The sequence below is a fragment of the Boleophthalmus pectinirostris genome, unplaced genomic scaffold (genome assembly GCF_026225935.1).
Source record: "Boleophthalmus pectinirostris isolate CB_2022bp ecotype Guang Dong unplaced genomic scaffold, ASM2622593v1 HiC_scaffold_4, whole genome shotgun sequence".
NCBI lineage: Eukaryota > Metazoa > Chordata > Actinopteri > Gobiiformes > Gobiidae > Boleophthalmus > Boleophthalmus pectinirostris.
This window is the reverse complement of record NW_026571353.1, coordinates 33,845,543-33,868,213: the sequence shown is the minus strand read 5'-3', so window position 1 is coordinate 33,868,213 and position 22,671 is coordinate 33,845,543. Positions and strand designations below refer to the sequence as shown.

Sequence of the window (22,671 nt, the reverse complement as noted above, 5' to 3'; positions counted from 1 at the left end):
GGGGCTAACTGGTATATTAAGCTTTTCCCAAATCCCGTAGGAAGAAGGGCAATAATGTCTTTACCCTTGATGAAATTCACCAAACATTCTCTTTGTTCCAGCTTTAAATCCTCGATCTCGGGAATCATTGACAACACTGAATATATCACTCTTCACTGATTGGCTGGTGCCCGAACTCGCACTTACCAGGTTTTTGCAAACCGTCTGTTGTATTTTAATTCCTGACCTAGTTGCTGGAGAGAAAAGAAATTGAGCGAAGGCACTAGGTGGCACCAGCCTGGCTAAGCATTACGTACGTCACAACCAAACGGCAGCGATTGGTTAAATAAAAAACGTACCCGCCTACGAGCGAACGAGTCTTAATGCTGCGAGGTCGGGCTCGTATAGTGGAGTGGTACAGCTTATCCAGTGTGATCATATTCAACTGTAAATGTGTGTATCTTTCAATATTTCTTATATCAAATCCACTGTAGACTGTATAAAGAAGTGGACTAAGGGAGTCTGACATCACCCATGGCGTTCGGCTCCAGTCAAACGAGGCTCACAATGTCGGCAGTGATAGGAGCGAAATTGGAGCCAGTTGCGGAATTGATTTACCGACAAAACAGTGAAATAAAACACTAGGATCAAGTATAGCAGGTTAACATGAACATTTTAAGACCCAAAATGACAGTGAAAATGAATCGATGGATACTGTCTATGGCCAAACCGTGTATTTTCTGTTTATATCCTATTTTGTGTGAGTACAATATCTTAGCATGTGGTCCATATTGTACGGAGCACAGATCGGAGGAGGAGGGTGTGTAAAGACTGACTCACAGAATGAATCCTCTGATGACATATTCTGTCTTTGAAGCTGCTGAGTAAACACTGGGAGATTTATGGAGGCGTTAAATAAATATAGACCAAAGCGTGTAGTAAATAAAATGACTTTGAATTCATTATAGTGTATATAGTGCTGTATAGGGCAGAGGCTCTGTTCATGGGATGTTAGAACAGTGTAGAATCTCTGTAGTTTAGCTGGAGGACGCAGCTGCATGTACGGAATATGGGCCCTTTAAGTGTCAGATTGTAGACGTGTTGACCTGGTTTATTGTTAATATCTTTGTAATTATTGTGCCTATTCACATGAAACAAAAACTGGTACAAATGTCAGTGTCTCTTGTCAGGATAATTACCGTATTTTTTGGACTGTAAGTCACTTTGGAATATAAGTTGCACCAGCCAAAAAATGCGTAATGAAGAAGAAAAAAACATATATAGGTCGCACTTTTTGTGGGAAATTTAACTGACAGGAACTGACATTTTTTTTCTTGTAGTAATAACAATAGAACAGAGAACAACGGACTGTTAACGTCACATGAACAGTTCTTCAGATAAACTATAGGCGAGTTTCATTGTTATTTATCCACTCTAACAGCAGAGGACCGAAGACGATTTGACCAGAAATTGGTCATAAGCATCGACGGACGCCAAATCACCCTTTTCAACCCCGACAAAAGGTGGACCAAACCAAATTTCTGGTCAGAATCACCAACTACCTGGACAAATATTCACTTGGGCGATATCCACAATGACTTGGTGGAAACTCCTGGGCCATTCACAGCAGAAAAGATGAAAACCTCCAAGGGTCTCGATGTGTTGTTGAACTTGTTGGAGTCCACGGTTTGTTAGGATCTTCTACGTTTGCTCTGCGAATGTTTGAAAGCCATTTAATTCACCGTTAGTGGTTCTTTTCACTCAGAATACGAAAAAGACATTTTCCTTCTTCCTTGCTTCTGTTTGTGCATCCGATAATGCAGCAGGAATTTACCATTATCGGGGATAAATACGCGAGGTTACGCACTGTGTTTGACGCTACCGTGTTTCTTGCCTCCGACCAAAATATTTCCCAGCATGCAACGCGGGCTTTTAATAAGAATGACGTCAGATGAAATTCGCCTATAGCATAAACAACAGAACAGAACAAGTTTACCAAACTCTCCATCTCACTCCAAATCACTAAATCCATTCAATTCTTCATCTTCGGTGTCACTTCTGAGCAACTCCACGACCTCCGGAGGTAAACAGAGCGCCGCTTCCTCTTCTGTGTCGCTGTCGTCAGACTCAGCATCAGTTCCAGCTAGAATTATTCCAGCCTTTCTGAATCCCGACAGGATGGTTTCAGTTGTCTTTATGTTTGTTTAACTCTTTTCCTCACGAAGACGACATTTGACGACCCCGTTTCCTTAATGACGTGTTTTGACACCTCCGTTGTATCACTAAAGACGTGATTTGACGACCATTAGAAACGGTTCCGGTTTTTCATGTAAACAGAGGCTGTGATAGGTCGGGGCCACCTCAACCCACACTAGGCTGATCAAGAGGATTCAAGGATACGTTTTCACAGATTTTTTCCGAAGTTAAGTAGTGACGATTGTAGCTTTCGAAAAACACAACACGAAACACGAGCAATGGAGACTGCGGTGTACAGTTTTAGAAATAATGAGGAGCGGGCACATTTTATGGATAAATTTAGACAAAGTGACTTATAGATTTCAAAGTGATGATGAAGTTGATCATAAAGTGGAAAACAGCGATAGCCACGGAATTTCAGAGTAGGGATGGGCATTCGATGAAATTTTCTTAATCGATTGTCGGAAGAATTAACGATCGATTATCGATTAGTCATTAACGTTTTTATATTAAAATTATCATCATTATTATTACTATCTGCTTACTAATGTGCATAAATAAATTCAACTTTACGACATATAAACCGTAACGACTCTAGAGCCACATCAATCCGTTTGAAATTATAATGTGTTTAATTCAGTTTTGCGCAACTCTCACAGAAACGAAACTTAAAACCGCATCGCTAATTTGCATAAACTCAGCGAAAATAAAACTACAGCTCTTGTGTCGCTGATGCGGTCATTTTTTGTAGGATTAAAAGACATGACTCAGGTGAATACAGGTTAGTGTGACCATATTTGCGTTTGACAAAACCAGGACACCGTACGGGGGGAGGGAGTTCGGGACTCGTCATCGACATTGAGCGACTCTCACCTGGTAAAACTTTTTCCCACTGGACACAGAAACATATGTGCTGCTTTGTACACTGTGCACATGGACTCACACTTGTCCCGAACGCAACGGAAAGCGTGGAATTTCTTGTACAAATCATCGTTAAATACACATTTGTGCTTCGGTACACTGCAGGCTGACCGACTGTTTGTGTCTCACTCCTTCTGAGTGCAGAGAGACACATGTACTGACCCCTGTTTGGTCACGCTACGCACAGCAACCTACATTCGGTTTGTTGATTAAAATTAACGTAATCGATGAAATTCTTAATGATCAATTATCGATTAATCGATTAATCATGCCCATCCCTATTTCAGAGAGTGAAACTTACGAAGGTGAAAATGCCGGTGATGCGTCTGTTTGGAGTCCTGCGATATCCGAACAAACTAACGGGGACTTTATACTCGATTATGAACCAAAATTTCCCCGAAATCTGGATGTTGCTCAGGCTAGGCTTTGAAATATTTCAGTCTTTTTTTCCAAGATGAGATGTATGACAGAATTGCTACAAAATTGCTACAAAGTAATTTATAATCACTCGTGGAAGTTTGTTTTCTTTTATGCAGTTATGCTTTATGGGGAGCCCTAGTCATATATGTATGGGTTGTTCCTACACAGCAAAAAATTTACTCCCACAGGATTAACTTACATTTTTGGAAATGTTAATTAAGTAACACTGGACCAAAGTTCCTGTTTAACCTCGAAATCAAGAGTTATATTAACGTTTTGAGAGTAAACGGATAACACTGTGTAGAGTTATTCTGATTTAGCTAAACAACACACAGAGGTGTTTTATTTTATTTTTACTTTATTTTAGTTAATTTAAGATGAAATTATGTACAGAACTGGTTCAAACTGGTCTTCTCTCACAAGAGTTTGAAGTGGTGAATGGGAAGAGCCAAATTAACACTAAGAGAAGTTGAATAAGGGAAGGTGAATTAACCTCAACCACATCAACTCAAACCTCCATTAAACTTTCAAATAGTTCAAATAACACTTTTGGTGTTAAAAACAACTCTGAAATATTTTACTCTAAAATTCTAACCCTCCAGTTTTTGCTGTGTAGTCGGCGTCCAAGGGGGAAAGAGTTAAATGTTAAATTGTCAGTGTTACAGAAGTAATGGTGCGATTGACTGACATGACACAGACAGGACAGCGGCTCTTTCTGCAGGAGCCAGTAGAGTGAAGTGACAGTGGTACAGGAGGAACAGGAGCAGCAGATACTCACACACAAGACTAGAGCCTCTCGACGCTTCAGTGTGAAAATTTTTAAGATATAAGTCACACCGGAGTATAAAGTCACAGGAAACACCCAAGCCATGTTAGAAAAATATGGTACAATATTTTTCACAATAGCTTCAGAAAATGTTTCCATTATACAACCCAAAGACAGGAGCAGCCAGCCCAGCGAAAATCCCTGTCACGCCCCTGCCTCTGCTGACCCAGCCCCCCTCCCCTCCCTTCTGCTTACTCTGTGCTTAGCGAGCTCCTGGAGGGACACAGCTGATAACAGTTTATTGATCCATAAACTATTGATAGGTTTGGACACTGTCATCATTAAACCCTCCACTGGGCAGAGAGACCAGTGACAACAGCAGAGGTCTGTTCTCTCTACACCAGTGTTTCTCAGTCTGTTAAAGCGGTACATTTGTCCATCCATTTTCTTCCATTTTATCCGGGGTCAGGTCACGGGGACAGCAGTCTGGGTCATCCCTGACACTTCCTCCAGCTTCTCCTTCCTCCTCTTTCCAGTGGGTCATGCCTGGAACACCTGCCCAGAGTCACGTCAGCTGCTCCTCTCGTCGTGGAGGAGCAGTGACTCTACTCCGAGCTCTTCCTCTGTGACTGAACTCCTCACCCTCATCTCTAAGGGAGCGTCCAGCCACCCTCCGGAGGAAACTCTTTTAACCGCTCTTCTCCACCATCTTGTCCTTTACGTCATTACCCAAAACTCATGACCATAGGTGAGGGTAGGACCAGAGATCTAAACCAGGACTGAACCAGGACTGAACAAGCGCAATCAGAGACAGCAACCTGGATCCCCATGAGGCGTCGGTGTGGGCAGTTCATCACCACAGAAGCAGTTTATGAGGAATCCAGCCCATATTACATGATCATTATATCCACAATGTAATGTGTGTATCTGTACAGGCCCATGAACATTTGTGTGATATTAGTCACACATGAGAATGTCTATGTTTACTAGTGTGTAATGAAAATGTTAGTTGTGTGACTGTAGATCAGTGTGTTGTGTGTTATAATTAGTGATTATCTCGAAAACTATTCATATTTTACTTTACAAATGCAACGAATTATAAATAGATAATCATTTTTCTGAGATTTTGAGACACTCCCGTTGCTCAAGCTCGATCCTTCGCGGAGTTATGACCAAAAATGCATATTTGACCTTGGTTACCTTGACCTTCAAGTGACCTTGACCAGTTTCAACCTGCAACATCCAGTGTACCCCGGTTAGGTGTGTGCCAACTTGTTTGATGATTGGGTAAATATTTTAGCCTGCAGATGGTTCAGAAATTGCCTATCTTTTACAATGGCGTGACCTTTCAATTGACCTGTATGACCTCAGATCGTCACCAAACTTTTTTTTTGCGGCATTGGGCACGGGGGCTTGACCCACATACCAAATTTCGTGACAATCGGTACATAAATGGTGAAATTATTGCGGGTGGACAGACACACAGGGTGAATACAAAACCTGATCAACCCTTCAGGGACCAGGTAACCAGGTGAGAGTGGGAACACAGACTGACCTGTAAATGTAGAGCTTTGCCTTTGGACTCATCTCCTTCTTCACCACAACACTCTGATGACGCTGCACATCTCCATCTGTCACTCTCATACTCTATTCTTCCCTGTGTTTACCTATAATTAGATGCAGACGACACACAGCGGTCTCATTCTGACCTTAAGAGCTGCTTTAACTGTATTTACTGGGTACTGGGGAAAGACAGACTTGAATCACATGAAAAACACCGAGTACTAGGTCTGTAACAAAAACAGATTTTGCGATAATATTGACATTTTGAGACCTTTTTCAACTAATATAATGACAATGTAATAAAAATGCAAATATACCCTTTCAAAGATCAATAAACTTTACTTTCTAAAGAACATTTTACACAGGAACGGCAAGACAACCAAAAACAACAGGCCTAATTAAAATAGACTTGTTAACATAAGAATAGCCTAATGTAGTCCTGGTTACAGCATGGACTTGTTAACAAAAAAGCCACTTGAATAAACCCTTGTTGAACCAAACACAACCAAAACAATAAATAAATGGATTATTAACTCTCTGTAACAAAATTAGCCTTTAAAGTGGTCCCACACTGCAGCTTTTGTGTTCAGCTTTGAAACTAATTCCATCTGTTTTCAAATCTCAACAAGCTTGTGATTTTCTCCTCCTCGCGGTGCTTTCTACTCAGTGGTGACATGAGGCGATGCGACTGGCATAGACTGTATATATAAATGAACATATCTAAAGTCCAATTTATGATCATGCGTCAAATTGAGCGTCTGTGCCGACTGACATGCACCTCCGAAATTATTAAATTTTAACTACGCTTTGAACTAGGATGGGCATGATTAGTCGATTAATCGATAATTTATCATTAAGAATTTCATCGATTACGTTCATTTTAATCGACAAACCGAATGTAGGTTGCTGTGCGTAGTGTGACCAAACAGGGGTCTGTACATGTGTCTCTGCACTCAGAAGGAGCGAGACACAAACATTCGGTCAGTCTGCAGCGTACCGAAGCACAAATGTGTATTTAACGATGACTTGTACAAGAAATTCCACGCTTTTGGGACAAGTGTGAGTCCATGTGCACAGTGAACAAAGCAGCACATGTTTCGGTGTCCAGTGGAAAAAAGTTTTGCCAGGTGAGAGTCGCACAATGTCGATGACGAGTCCCCACCTCCCTCCCCCGTACGGTGTCCTGGTTTTGACAAACGCAAATCTGGTCACACTAACCTGTATTCCACTGAGTCATGTCTTTTAATCCAACAGAAATTGACCACATCAGCGACACAAGAGCTGTAGTTTTATCTTCGCTTAGTTTATGCAAATATGCGATGCGGTTTTAAGTTTTGTTTCTGTGAGAGTTGCGCAAAACTGAATTAAACACATTATAATGTCAAACGGGCTGATGTGGCTCTAGAGTCGTTACGGTTTATATGTCGTAAAGTTGAATTTATTTATGCAGATTAGTAGTGCAGATAGTAATAATAATGATGATCATTTTAATATAAAAACTTTAATGATTAATCGATAATCGATCGTTAATTCTTCCGACGATCGATTAAGAAAATTTCATCGAATGCCCATCCCTACTTTGAACCAATGCAGACAGCAAGGGAAAGCGATGCAGACAATAAGGGCTGTGATTGGTCCTCTCTACATCCGCTCACATACATTTCCGCCACTCCGCTTTTCCACTTCATTTTGTAAACACGAACACAATCCTAGCCTCCTAGTGTCGTGGCGGTGAATTACTTCGTAGTGCATAGACCTCGACGCAGACCCAAAAATCAAAAACGACAGCGACAAGGTGACGCCGGCAGTGTGTGTTGAGTCGACACAGAACTATAATTCTGTTTTAACGCACTAGCCACCATGTTCCAAATCAGAACTTCGCATGCAGCTCTTCCGGCTCCCATTGACTTACATTGGAATATTGTGGCCCCTGTCTCTGTAACTGCTGCTGTGAGACTCGTTATTTTGGTCTTATTAACCTGCTCTACTTGCCTGATTCATCAGCTGAAACCGTCTGACCTCACAGCATTAGGATTCGTTTGCTCGACGGTAGGCGGGTACTTTTTTTATTTAACCAATCGCTGTTATTTGGTCGTGACGTATGTAATGTGCCGGAACGCTCAGTGGTGTCCAAGTAATTACTGGCACAACAGCAAACAAAGCAGAGTGTGAACATGTCTGTCAACGATCATTGTCGTTTCTGTGAGGTGAACTTGCAATTATTTGTTTGTATTTGACAAAGGAAGTCCAAAGGAGGGGAGTGTATGCAGTCTTCTATCGCACCTCGGGTTGGTTCAGCTCTTTGCTGTTTGGCCGGTGTGCGGTCTACAACTTCTGGGGTTCTTGCAAACCGTTAAGTGTATTCTGATTCCTGACCTAGTCACTGGAGAGAAATGAAATAGAGCAGAGGCACTAGGTGGCGTCAGCCTGGCTACCGCTCTACATGATCCTATTTCGCTATTTTGTTCGAAAAATCCTATTCATAACATAGAGCCTGGCTTCAAATTCACCCCTGTAACCTCTAGCATCACAAGCTTCATTTGAGTGGAGCTGAACATTCCAATCCAATCCAGTCCAATCCACTTTATTTCTATAGTACATTTCACAAACAAACAGTTCCAAAGTGCTGCACACAAAGATGATAAAATAAACTACTAAAATAATACTAGTCTTAAAATAATAAAACCAGTAAAGTAAAATAAAAACAAAATCACAGAATAGAAATAAATAAACCAATAAATAAATTAAATCAATAAAACCAATAAAAACACATAAAAATAAATAAAAAACACAGAGGACCACACAACTCACGCGGTGTTAAAAGCCAGAGAATAAAAGTGGGTCTTAAGACAAACATTATGGGTGACGTCACACTCGTTTAGACCATTTCTTTTATACAGTCTATGCTGGCAAGTCGCCTAATTGACCCAATGGTTCAAGCGTCATTACACTAAGGAAACGAGGGGAGTCAGTAGAGACCGATAGAAGCCTTATGACATTCAGGTAAAGAGAGAGAGATGAGGAAAACAAACAATCATGCAAACACAATTTATCGCGGCTAGAAAAGTTATCATGCGATTAATTGATTTATTGATGATCGTTACGGGCCTACTGCGTACAGCCCCTTTAAGGCAGATGTTATTGTTAACCCACAGACATGGCGCCCTTTCCGTCTGATTACATCCCATACATCCTGCCCCCCCCCGTCGCCGTGGAAACCCCGGTCACGTGACGCATATTAATTACACCGACGACGCCGATGAGCTGTTGCTGTAACGACGCTGTTTGCACTGAAACATCTGCGTGCCGGCGTGAGTCTTACAGCCAGCTCCTCAGAATCAATCCAGCGTGTTTAACAGATGGCAGGACCACGGCGGACAGGTGCATGACAGGAGCAAATGCAGGTGTGAGCGTTATTGACTCGAGCTGTCGATACAAAGGGGCAAATTGGAAGCGCAGTGTATAAGTAAACATGTTATTGTGGCTCATTCAATCAGGCAAACACAGGCTCATACACTCTGTCCGTGTGTTGATATGAAAACACTGAGAGCCGGGATCTGCTTCTTCTTCATATTTTCTCGTTCAGGTATTGCGCGGCGTGATTGCAGTTTCCCCGAAGGACAGATTTTTCGCAGGGCCACCACTTGTACTTATCACACAATGCATTTCCAAACGATATAACAACAGCTGCTATGTCCCTGTCCTGTTCCAGTAGAAGACAGGTTTCAGTGAAAATGAAACCAAAAGACATAACTAACATTCTTCTGGAAATGGCCAAATCCGTCTTCGTGTACACCAGAATTAAACCAGGGCTAAAAGTGTCACCATTTTTTCAAAGCGATCGAAAAACAGTACCTCAAGCATCAGTATCCAATATGCCTTAAAGGTTGTACAGAGGATTTTTTAAGGGAAGAGAAATACAGCGACAGTCCTTTTTCAAACGTGCATGCGTGACACCACCTTCCTCCTCCACAACTCCCTCAGTAGAAACATCTCCTCCCGCCTCTTTACTCTAGAAATCACGTTTGTTTACAGCCAGTGCACGTTCAGAATTACTGTTGAAGTGACCTGTCTAGAAATAATTTTGCGATCGACGCGTCTTCAGTCTTTAGACCCTTCGTCTGCTTCAGTCGCACCATCTCTGGAAGGAATCTTCAAGAATCACCTCAGTTTGGTTTTGCTCCTTTTCCCCTTCTCTTCTTCTTTCAGTGACCTCAAAAACTGACTTTCTTTTGCGGCGAACTGGTCGTGGATTCTCGACCGCCGTCGCAACAGAGTTTGTGCGAATTGCGTGGAAGCTGCAGTTTGAAAAAGCCTCTAAGAATCGCTGCATAACCCACGTAATCCCAGCACGCCACGAGTCAGTTACTCTAGAAATGTAGGGAGATTGATTGACGACCTAACAGCCAATAGAAAATGAGGGAGCCTGGTTGTCTATTGGCTGGTGTTTATCTGGCTTCACTACGTCCACAGTTGATAGATTTTCATTCTTTTTTTTTTTTTGGTCATCATAATTACAAGGCTACTGCGTCTCTGTAGTGGTATTTTAAACTTTCATTGACAATTTGAAACTGAAAAAAAATCCTCTATACAACCTTTAAATGAGGGAGTAATATTTCCTTTTGCACCTTGTAGACACGAGCTGATGGTTTGAACTTCAGCCTCAAGTCTCTGTGTGGAGTTAGACTTAGACTTAGACAAACTTTTTAGATCCACAAGGGAAATTATTTGGACACAGCAGCTCACACATCACAAAATAATATAATAACAAAGAGAAAAAAATATAAAAGGTAATAATAAATTCTAAATAAGTAGCAAAAAGAAAGCAAGAGACAGGTGTCAAATAAGGCATAATTACCGTATGAAAATGTAAATGTACAAATCAAAATAAAATAGAAAGAAAAGTAATAAAATATATGAAGTTTGCATGTTCTCCCTGTGTCTGTCCCTGACTATAGACTATATATTCAGAGGCCAAATTTAGCCTGAGATATAATTATATTTGGCCCGCGAGATCATATCAAATATGTATTAGAGCTGTCCACCGACTAGATAGACTATAGAGACATTATTTATTTAAAATTTTGTTATTATTTTATATTTTGCTTGTTCTGGATTCAATGTGTAAGCAAAACTATTATTAAACATTTATTTTAATAAGTGAAGGTTTAACATTCATAACTCAAAAGAAGAGAAATCATGCAGATGTTGTTGAAATTTTTCAGTAAATATTTAGTTTGGCCCACGACTTAGTCCCAGTTTTTAATTTTGGACCTCTGTGAGTTTAGCACGCCTGATATATATATAAATGGACATACCTAACCTGCTAGCGTTCTAAATAGGAAGTGAGCATGGGGGTGCTTCCTGGCTCCATCCTGTTTAGCTCCAATTGACTTTACAATGAGAAGTTGTCTTCCCGCTCTCTGTAACTGCTGCTATGAGCCTCGTCATTTTGGTGTTAAAATGTTCGCATTAACCCGCTCTACATGATACTAGTGATTTTATTTCTCTATTTTGTATTTTAATAAATTCCTTTTCCTAATATGGAACTGGCTTCTAATTCGCCTCATAACCGCTAGCCTCTGTGAGCTTCATTTCACTGGAACTGAATGCTGTGGGTGACGTCACACTCCCTAAAGGCCGCCACACACTACAGGATTATGTTGGTTTTAAACGATTTTTAAACATGCGACAAAAAGCGCACACCACAGACACGAGGAGAATCTTATGTGACTTTAAATCTCTGGTCGCAAAGACTGCAGTGAGATATGTCTGCACATCACAGGATATAAAGTTGTGAGCGCGATTGTGTCAGCTGTTTCCTGTCTACACTAAAAACAACACTCGCTTTGAGACTCTTAAGTGTTTCAGAATTCAGAGCTCTGCACTTCTAGTTTAGATACAAGTCAAAACTGTTATAATTGTGTGAAATGTGGTGCAAAACTTCAGATACATGATTTTTAAAGCATAAAAAGTCCACAGGAAGTAAGGTCACGATCGCTAATCTGCAGCTTCACCTCGATCCATGCGCTCTGTGGATGTAAACAGACACACATGAGGAACTACTCCTGCCTTTTTACTTTTAAAGAAGGCCTCAAACTGGACTAAAAGTGCATTTGCAGAGGGCAAATTCGATGGATAATAAGGATGCGCTGCTGCAGTTTAAATTTACAACTTTACGAGAGTTGAGTAATAATTATTTTCACTCGATCCCGAGTTTGTATCTTGTGCCTCTGTGTCTGTCGCTCCTCTGCCCCTGACGCTCTGTTTTATTATTTGTTATCGTAGTGTTGCTGGTGTTTTACTGTTACGATCTGACAGAGCAGCTCAGAGCCACACACATGAGGAGGGCAGCGGCTTCAAAATCGCACACGAAGACACAAAGTCAGGTCACACCTCCCTGAACTCGAGGAGAAACAGATCATATCCAAAATCTGGGAAATTCTCTTGTAGCGTGTGGCGGCTTTTAGTCCACTAGAGTAGAGCTGAATGACTGGACCATTGATTAGATTTGATTTAGTTTACCAAAACAAAAAAAAGATGACTACAGTTTCCTGAACATTACAGACGTTTAATCATTGCTGTTTACCACAAAAGAGAGTCATATTTATTCCTCCAAACCTCATGTTTTCCTGACAGTGGCTCATCTAATGAATAAAATGGGGAACATGCTGACTCCTCTCTCCTCTCCTCTCCTATCTGAAGCATCATTGAATTCAAATGTGTGATTCACTGATGCGTCACCGAAACCTGATTCACGTCACATCAAGGAATCGTTTGGGTTTCAATGAAAGAATCAGAATCACTTTTCTCTCAAACAACAACAACTTTTTACCACCAAAGAGTCAGCAGAGGATGTGCAAACTGACTTTTTCTCACTCACAAAAGATTAAATGTACCAGCGAGTGGAATTAGAACAATGTTTTCTTGTTTTCAATTGTTTCCCAGATTGATGTTTGCAAAAAAATAATTGAAAAGTCTGAACACGGCATAAAACAGAGCCTCTTTTCATTGTATTCCGGTAGTGCTTGTGCGGTGGTGAGTCTGTAAATCTGTATATATATTGATTAAAGAGCAGGTTGGAAATGCTAAGTAATTATTGATTTTCTCTATAGACTCCAATGTGTGTTTATTTCCTCACTTAAGACCTGTGAACATACAACTGGACTACATTTAATTCCAGCAGCAGAGACCCTATGGGAGAATATACTGTATTTTATAAATGCAAGGCCATTAAAGCGGAGAGAAAAGGCTGGGTTCAGACTAAATTGTCCATGGATCAAAGCTGCAGTCTAAACAGCGCAATTATATTCAAGGTTCGGTTCACAGGTCACATTTTAAACACGTCTAGGAGGGTTAACATTTAAGAGAAGTCTGAAATCTGAAGATAGAGTAGTAGATTTAGGTAGGCCTATTTGTAGAAGAAATTGTATTAAATGTGCACTTTTCTTTTCTTAATTCTTTGCCAGACACGTTCAGCCGGTTTCACTTCATTTCACTCCGTAGAAACCATCTGGAAGAAGGGAAAGAACGTCTTTCCCCTTGATAAAATTCACCAAACATTCTCTTTGTTCCGGCTTTAAATCTTCGATCTCGGGAATCGTTGCCAACACAGAATGTATGGCTCTTCGCTGATTGGCTGGTGCCCGAACTCGCACTTTCTGAGTTCTTGCAAACCATCTATTATATTTTAATTCCTGACCTAGTCGCTGGAGAGAAATGAAATTGAGTGGAGGCACTAGGTGGCACCAGCCTGGCTACCACAATATAGTATTGAACACTTTTTTGTACTACTTAAACATTACCTTTAAAAAAACATTACTGTAAGCAGGCTCGCCTCTCAACAGATCCGATCTAGTGGCCAAGTTACACGTGCTTGTCTCTGTTGTGAAGTTTAGTGTGGAACATTCTAGGCAAAGCAATTATGTGTTTTTTTTAGATACAGATACAGATTCCCCTATCGTTCTTTGCCATGAAATATCCAAAAGGTAAATGCACAAATGTTGAACCTGATCATTTCTATCAGTAACGCGAGAACTCACTAGTAAGGCTGGTGCCACCTAGTGCCTCTGCTCAATTTCATTTCTTTTCAGTGACTAAGGTCGGGAATCAGAACACACTAGACGGTTTGCAAGAACCCCGGAAGTTGTAGACCGAGCACCGGCCAATCAGTGAAGAGCTGTGAAGCCATGAAGTCAAACAAAGCGTCGAGATGGATGTAGACGAAGACAGACATTCTGTGTTGGCAACGATTTCCGAGATCGAGAATTTAAAGCCGGAACAAAGAGAATGTTTCAGTGAATTTTTTCAAGGGGAAAGACGTTATTGCCCTTCTTTCTACGGGATTTGGTGCATTACATACGTCACGACCAAACAGCAACAACTGGTTAAATACAAAAGTACCCGCCTACCGTCGAGCGAACGAATCCTAATGCTGTGAGGTCAGATAGTTTCCATGAAGTAAAACCAGCTGATGAGCCAGGCTAAGAACTCACTGCATTACAACAGAAATTTATATTTGATATGCCCCCATCTGTATTAAATATTATTGACTTATAACATCTCCATGGAGACAAACAGGTGGCAGACCCTCCAGCGGAAATGTTACCTAGTGTGTCATTTACTGTGTGCTTATTGTGACCATTCAAATATAAATGCTTTTGATTTGATGAAATATAATGTGTGTTTTTGTGTTTGTGTTGACAGAGAGACACCAAAGGCCAGATCCTGTTGGACCATGTGTGTAACCACTACAACCTCCTGGAGAAGGACTACTTTGGGATCAGATATGTGGACCCAGAGAAGCAAAGAGTGAGTACACAAGCTCACACAGACACACAGGGTTTTCTAATATTTAGTTATAGTTTTTTGTTAATACATGATGGGACACGGTACAAGATTGAGAGCCTGTTTACACGAGAACGCTTGCGGGTAAAAACAACATAATATTTTATCAGAAGTGTCAATCGTTTAGATGGTGACGGCGTTTTTGGGGCTTAAAAACGCAAAAATCTGAAGCCACCCTCCAGAGTGGAAAAGTTGAATACGCTCCGCCGTAGCATTTCCGTCTACACTGCCCAAGACGCAAAACTCTGGTCAGATCTGCTCAGGTTTACGTCACATACATACAGATCACAGAAACAAACATGTCAGATCATTTCCATGCATCGGACCTTCAAACTGCTCTAATGAACTTACAGGAGGCTCCCAACAAATGTACAGAATCTGCAGAGATACTATTAGTGAACAGAGAAGGATCTGCAATCACCTCTGTCAAATTCTGGATGCACCAGGTCGTCACAGGTTAGTCAGATGTTTATGGACGAGACCTGGAGAACCAGTCGATGGTGGGACTTTGTGGAAGGAGAAGCAGATGAAAATGTGTGGTGTGAAATCTTCAGTATGTCCAAAGACAAGCACCCAATCGAATTCCACACATTTTTGCAGATTTCCTCCCGAAAACACTTGTATAACCGCAGAATAAAAAGTGAAGATGTGACGCCACTTTTGTGTCTTCTGTTCAGACCGTCATCATATAAACATAGGACATAGAGTCCCCGAGAATGAGGCAGACTTTGAATGTCCACCACTCACACCTGACAGCAAGAAGATTCTGAGTTCGAATTTCTGGCTTTTCTGTGTGGAGTTTGCATGTTCTACCTGTGTCTTGATTGGTTTTCTCTGAGCACTCTGGTTTCCACGATAAACCCAAAACATGCATCAAACAGCTCAGGTCTTCACCAAAACTATTTCAAGATCTGGAGGCAGTTTTAACCCAAAGACATTGAAGGACGGGTGAAATGCAGAGGACAAATTATCGCTACGGGGACAATAAAGAAACCCTAACCTTACCTTAAATTAATATCTTAGACACTATGGGTTTGAGAAGCACTGTATATCTGATTTCACACTAAAATCAATTCCAACTTGGCCAGCCTTTTATTTCTGCTGAAAAAAATAGACTATAGGTTTGTCTGTAATGAAGAATTTAATAGGAGCCATACATTAGGTCCCACTGTGGCTCTTTGTTATTATTACCACTATTTGAACCATAATTTAAATGCATAGGATTTGAGCGTAAACTCTGTAAGCCTGTTGAAATTACATCAGATTTCTTACATTGACCCTAACAAATATGCCTACTGTATCTCCTACCCTAAACAGTAAGTGAAAGGTAAGATTTAGACTTTAAATTTCATAAACTTCACCTACGGATGTCTCCAAATACGGGGCAATCTGGTCTGAATGGACAAACTTAGATGTGTCTCAGTCCGCAGGTTAAGGCTCTGGAGACACAAGTTCAGTTGTGATTGTAGCACCATTTTAAAAATTTGTAAGAGCACAGGCTACACACAGTTCCTTTAAAGGTCCTTTATTGCAGTGAGTTTTAAGCCATGTTAGAATGTTGTTACCTCATCAAAAACATACCCAGAGTTGTGATTTGTTTCATTCACACAAGTCTGAGTAATCCTGGTTTATTAGGTTACGTTTACACTGAATCACCATATTGGAAAAGTTTTCCGTCCAGACACATCGTTTCTGTATCCACAAGTCTTCCCTGTCCACACAGCTTTGAGCATATTTGTTTACGTTTTACAGAAACGAAACTTAAAACCACATAATGCTAATTTGCATAAACTGAGCTTTCTAAGTGGTTCAGCTTCTGTTGAACTAAAGGACACGTCTCGATAGAATATATGTGTTCTTTCTGTGGCAGAGGGATGTTCTGCTAACCTTGGTTGAAGTTGCAGCAGCCGAATTTGAGCTGAGGGAGATGGCAAGCATGAAAACAGTCTTTTCATGGACCATGTACTAGCAAGTAGTTCTAGCTGTTTCCCGTTTGTCTCTGGTTTGTTTAAACAGTTTTCTGCAATAGCGTCACATGATCAATGTCACGAACCAAGAGAATCAGTAAAGCTCAAGTCACAGTGATGTGGTCCAATAAGGACGACAGCTAGAGCGCCTACGTCAGAGTATCAACGTTTTTAGGCATCCACACAGTGCTGGATCAGATCTGTGCTCAGATGAATTCGTGGGAGTTGGCAGCACCAGAATCGTTCCATCTCTGAAGTTGTTTTCCATCAGATTAGTGTGGACGAAAACTGCATCTACAACGAAAACGACTCAAATAGTTACTAGTGTGGATCTATATCTTCAAAGCTAAAGTGACAAGATTTTCAAAATCCAAAACTAGGACACCCCCAGTTTGTGGTGCTCGGTAATAATAAAATTGTGAAACAAGTACGTAATTAAGGAAAATTGTTCTGCACTCGGCCCATTCATGACTAACAACAAAGGGCAATTTATGCTTCTCTTTACTGTTGGCAGGGATCATATTGTTCAAAAATAGGCACACCTGGGACATTTCGTTTGTAAAACTGGGACAAATCAATGGTTTTGGATAAATCTGCTGGAACAGGAGGCACAGGGCTCGAAACTGGGACTGTCCCTGGTAAATAGGGACGTCTGGTCACTCTATTCAAAGCTCAAAATGACCAAAATTGTTCTAATGAAGGTGTGAAGATTTTAAAAACACAATGGAGCACTTCCTGTATTACCGCATGACATCACAAAAGTTTGAGAGTTCAGGGAATGTGCAAATGAAACAAAACACAACTCCAATCTGTTTGTGATGAGGAAACAACATTATAACACAGATCAGAAAATAGCGTAACACGGGCCCTTTAACTAATCTACATTTGTTTACATGGTGACAAGCAGAAATTGCGGCCACCTGAAGGAAAAATTACACAGTGCATCTTTAACAGTAGCAGAAATGCTGTGGAGGAGCCCGGTTTCTTGTCTCAGTGTAATAGAATGAAATGAGATGGAGCAGATACAGGAAGCGCTGTGTAATATGAGCCAGGAGCCTGTTCGAACATTAGTGATTCACAGATGCAGCCAGCCCTCACATTCAAAACAGCACCAGGGTAATGTAGGGAAATAAAACACGCTTAAAGATGCACTGTGTAACTTTTCTGGTGAGAGATCTGTCACCGTGGAGATGTTATTGCTTCCTCTGTGACATTTGACAATATGAAATTAAACATATCCGTCTTGCATTTACTAAATTACTGGTGTTTTTGCTGATAAATATCTTGAAAAACATGCATTCTTACTGTAATCAGTGTCGTCTATCCACAAATCTGATCTGTAACCTCACCTGCTGTTCTGTAGTATCAAATTTAAAGAAATACCTTGGAATATTCTAGGCAAAGCGATAACCTCTCCGTAACTGTACTGTACTGACAGTGTTGGGGAGTAACAGATTACATGTACCGGAGTTATGTAATCAGAGTACAAATTCTGAGTAACTGTATTCAGTTACAGTTACTGTTTCAGTGAGTGGTAATTGGATTACAGTTACTTCGTTAAAATAAATGGATTACACGGCGATATTTTCCTGTTTTCACATTTTGGGCTATTCATTTTTTTATTTTTTTATTTTTTCTTCGGTAATTCCACTCATTGCCAGACACTAAACCAAGTCAAAAAACAGGTCTAAACCAGGACTAAACCAGGTCTAAACCCAGGTCCAAACCAAGTCTAAACCTGGTCTAAACCAGGTTTAAAACCAGGTCTAAACCAGGTCTAAAACCAAGTCTAAACTAGGTCTAAACCAAGATTAAACCAGGACTAAAACAGGATTTAATAGGATTAAACGATGCTGAATGGACCGTGTCTCATCCTCTTCTATCAATAATATTTTTAATATGTTTAAGTAAAGTCTAGTCTTTTCATTTTCTTTTAGCAGACAAAATATCTTATGTGAAGATTTCCTCGTCTTTGTTTCTCTACAGCAAATCAAGTAATCCAAAGTATTCAGATTACGTTACTCACTTTAAGTAAATTAATGAATTATGTTACAAACTACATTTTGGGGTATGTAATCTGTAATTGTTAGAGCCCAACCGATAATTTTGTTGTGGCCGATATGAAACTGATATAATGGGAGTTGGAGCTGCCGATAGCCGATATAATCGATATATTTAGTGATGTAAAAATTCACTGTAAATCTTGAATTGATTAAAAAACTTAGGTTTGGCTCTAGTGGATTCTAAATTGGGTTTATTTAGCAACATTTATTGTTATTTTGACTCTTTACATCATATTTACATACAGTAGATTGGCCTAATGGCATTTTTGCATCACATTTTAGCTGCTAGTGATGGGTATTCAGTTTTTTTACCGGCTCTTTTGGCTGCTCACTAAAGCAGCTGGCTCTTTGCTCCCAAGCGACTCTTGAGATTACAGATAATGAACCAGGACTGAAGTTTCTATCTCTCTTTCAAGAAGTTTATTCAGTTACGGCTGCGGGTTACGTGAGTGAATTCACTCTGGTGGTGTGTTTTACGGACACACACAGACAAACAGATTAAATTAATGTAAATTGGATTATGTTACAAACGTGAAATATTGGCCCATTTTGGGGTATGTCTGTAATCTGATAATATGTAATCTGTAGAGGAATACATTTTAAAAGTAACCTTCTCAACACTGTGTACTGACTGTAGGTGTGCAATAAAAACACCCGTAATTGGCAGATGGATAAGTTTAATGCCGCACTGTGAAACATTTCTGACAAAGTAATACTATCTCCATGGAAACAAGCAAGTGGTGGACCCGTTAATGCGTTATTTATTTTTTTATTGTAAACGTCTGTTGCTCACTGACTTTTATTTTGAAAAAGTCCATCGTGAGTGAGTCTAGAAAGTTAGTTACTGCTGCTGCGCTCACAGAAAACACAGAGAAAGACATTTTTACATGGCCGTTTTCATTTTAAAGTTCTTCCAGACGAAGCAGTCGAACAGATAAAGTCATTTGTAACACTGCAACACTGAATTATCTTATCACCGGAGTTTCACGAGTCTGAAATATCACCTAAACACAAAACACTCTGTTGATGCAAATCGTTCAGTGAAACAAGTGGAGCGAGGATTCAACCGACCACGTCAGATGAAACGTGTCAGAGCCGTCGCTCCACACACACGTTACGCCCAGCACAAAGGCACCAAGAGCTTTCGGGGACACCACCGCACGATCGATCACTCTTCATCACAAACCCCCTCCCCCATACCCCGGTCTCACTTTTCTTCTGTGAGAACCTGGTCCCAGTGATCGCATTCTTAATAATAATAATAATAATAATAATAATAATAATAATAATAATAATAATAATATTCTTGTATGCCTTAGCAACTGACTTTGTGCAGAAAAGTAAAATTACTAGGAACTGACAAACTGCACTAAAGTGTTTTCTGGTTGTGTGTTCTGTTTTCTGACTGTTTTTCACTGAGATTCTAATTTTTATATCAAACAGGAAACATTATCCTGGCAGTGGAAATACATTTCAGTTTTGTTTTTGGTTTGATTTGATTTTTTCAGTTGAGATTTACACTGAATACTTTATTTTATTGCTGCTGAGCACATGCACTTTACTTTTGAATTCAGTTCATTAAGTCAAATTCAAGGAATCAACAAACTGCACTGAAATTGGTTATTTTTTTGAGTGAGATTCTCCAAAGGAAGAAGTATAAACATGGACTTTACAGACTAGTGCCCTGCTCCTGTATCAAGAATTGCATAAATAAATACTAGAAAAGCACTCAGAGAGCGCAGACCTCCGCCAAGGACTACAGTCCCCCTCATATTAATTGTGTTTTCCATAAATATTTGTCTCGTATCTTTCAATTTGGAATATGAAAGAGGATCCCATTGTCCATCCCTGAGTCAAATTTCATGGGGTTTGGTCAATAATTAACCGAGATATTGAGAAACAAAATTTTTGGCCCCATTTACCACAATGTTAACTAAAATTTCTAAGTGATCCAGAATCCAGGATTTCTTCCGGATCACCCCCAAAATGAAATCAGTTCTTCCTTTTCACATTTCCAACAAATCCTGAAAATTTCATCAAAATCGGTCCATAACTTTTTGAGTTATGTTGCTAACAGACAAACAAACAAACAAACAAACAAACAGACAAACGCCGGCAAAAACATAACCTCCTTGGCGGAGGTAATAAATAAACAGGTGTATGACACTTTTGTTTACATTTACAATAAAAGTGTGCTATACGCTACTTTTGAATGAATTAATTGGTTTTATGTATAACATGCGATTAATCATGATTAATCACAGGAAGTCATGTGATTAAGATTTTTTATTTTGCCCAGCCCTAAAATTAACATTTGTTTTTGCTACTTATTTAGAATTTATTATTACCATTTATATTTTTGCTCTTTGTTAATTATATTATACCTTGATGTGTGAGCTGCTGTGTCCAAATCATTTCCCTTGTGGATCAGTAAATTTTGTCGAAGTCTAAAGTCTAACTGTATAAACCTTATAATCTGCGAACTCTCCCTTCTGATTGTCCTTTTTGTTTTTGTTTTCCTTTAGCACTGGCTGGAGCCGAACAAGCCTGTGGTGCGACAGATGAAGTGTAAGTATCTGTTCTGTGCTTCTCTCCAGGGGGCGCTCTCACCACGACAAGGTCAAAACCAAAACAAATCGAACGCAGCCCCGCAGGCCCAGAGCACATGTGCACATCGCGCTCACACGCCCCGGAGCTGCTGATGCCGTGGAAATGATGGAGGGAGAGAGATTAGCCGCAAACCTGTGTCATGTTCAGGTTTAGCACAATGTCTCACAGGCAAAAGCAGATGGAAGAGGAGGAGACAGGTTCAGCTACAGGGAGAAGATGAGAATGGAAACTGAACTCACACGGCAAAGGGACGGGGAGGGTCAACACGGGCTTAAGGTGCAGCGCCTTTAAAGGGCCCATGTGGTGTAGGATTTTAACCCCTCGGTGAGGTGACCCCGGTATTTTGACCCTAGGGTGAGAATCCTATTATGGTATGTTGAGCCCCCCTATGAAAATCTATATTTTATTAATAAAGAACATGAATTCTATAAAAAAAAAAACTTTGACTATTAATACTATATACAGTCCCTGACAAAAGTCTTGTCGCTTATCCATTTTGTAGAAACAAAAGCTTATAACTTGACTTTAAATTAATCGATTGGTTTTAGAAATGTCTCATATGAAAACTAAAACCCTCCCAAATTATGCTCAATAAACTAAAATAAATTTGCTTCACTGAAGAAAGATTGATCATTCAATGAACACAGAAAGGTCAGATTTTGGCAAGACAAAAGTCTTGTTGTCTTGTCATATGATGCACCCAATCCTAGATTACAGCCTCACCTGTGATCAGTTACTGATCAATCAATTAGCGGGTGTGTATAAAAAGAAGCCCAGCACACCAGACCTTCACATCAACTGCAACTTGACCTCTGACAACATGCCTAAGATCCACCCTGAGACCAAAGCGTTAATTATCAAGAGGCTGAAGACCAGATCCACTGCTGAGGTGGTGACACCTTCAATGTGTCTCAGCGTCAAGTACAAAGAATAAGAAAAAGATCTGAAATGACTGGAGATGTTTTTGACAAGCCCAGGTCCGGCAGACGCCGCAAAGACAACTGCTCGGGAGGACCGTTTGTTGATTTAGAAAATCCAAGGTCAGCCCCTTTTCCACTGCAGCAGACTCCACCAGGCCTGGTCACCTCAAGTCCCTGTGTCAACCACAACAGTTTGTAGAATTCTGTCTCGAAATGGCCTCCATGGTCGAATCAGTGCACAGAAACCAGCACTAAACAAAAGGCAATTAAAAAAAACGTGTGGCATTTGCCAAGGCCCACAGCCTGCTGAAAGGATGGACACTGGAAAAGTGGCAGAAGGTGGATTTCTCTGATGAATCCTCGGTTGAATTACATCACAGCCGCCAAAATATTGCAGGAGACCTACTGGAGCCCGCATG

General features: G+C 40.4%; 1 protein-coding gene across 2 annotated transcripts in view; it reads left to right on the top strand.

Annotated features, from left to right (window-relative positions):
• The window catches only part of frmd3 (FERM domain containing 3), a 161,348-nt gene that overhangs the window by 42,546 nt on the left and 96,131 nt on the right, over nt 1-22,671 (top strand). Inside the window, exons 1-3 of one of the 2 annotated variants that reach the window (XM_055161664.1) lie at nt 6,556-6,570; nt 14,552-14,656; nt 21,248-21,290. In XM_055161664.1, the coding sequence (XP_055017639.1) occupies nt 6,556-6,570; nt 14,552-14,656; nt 21,248-21,290 (163 nt within the window). Of the gene's footprint in view, nt 1-6,555; nt 6,571-14,551; nt 14,657-21,247; nt 21,291-22,671 lie in introns of those variants that run through there. The other variant, XM_055161663.1, reaches the window with a different exon arrangement.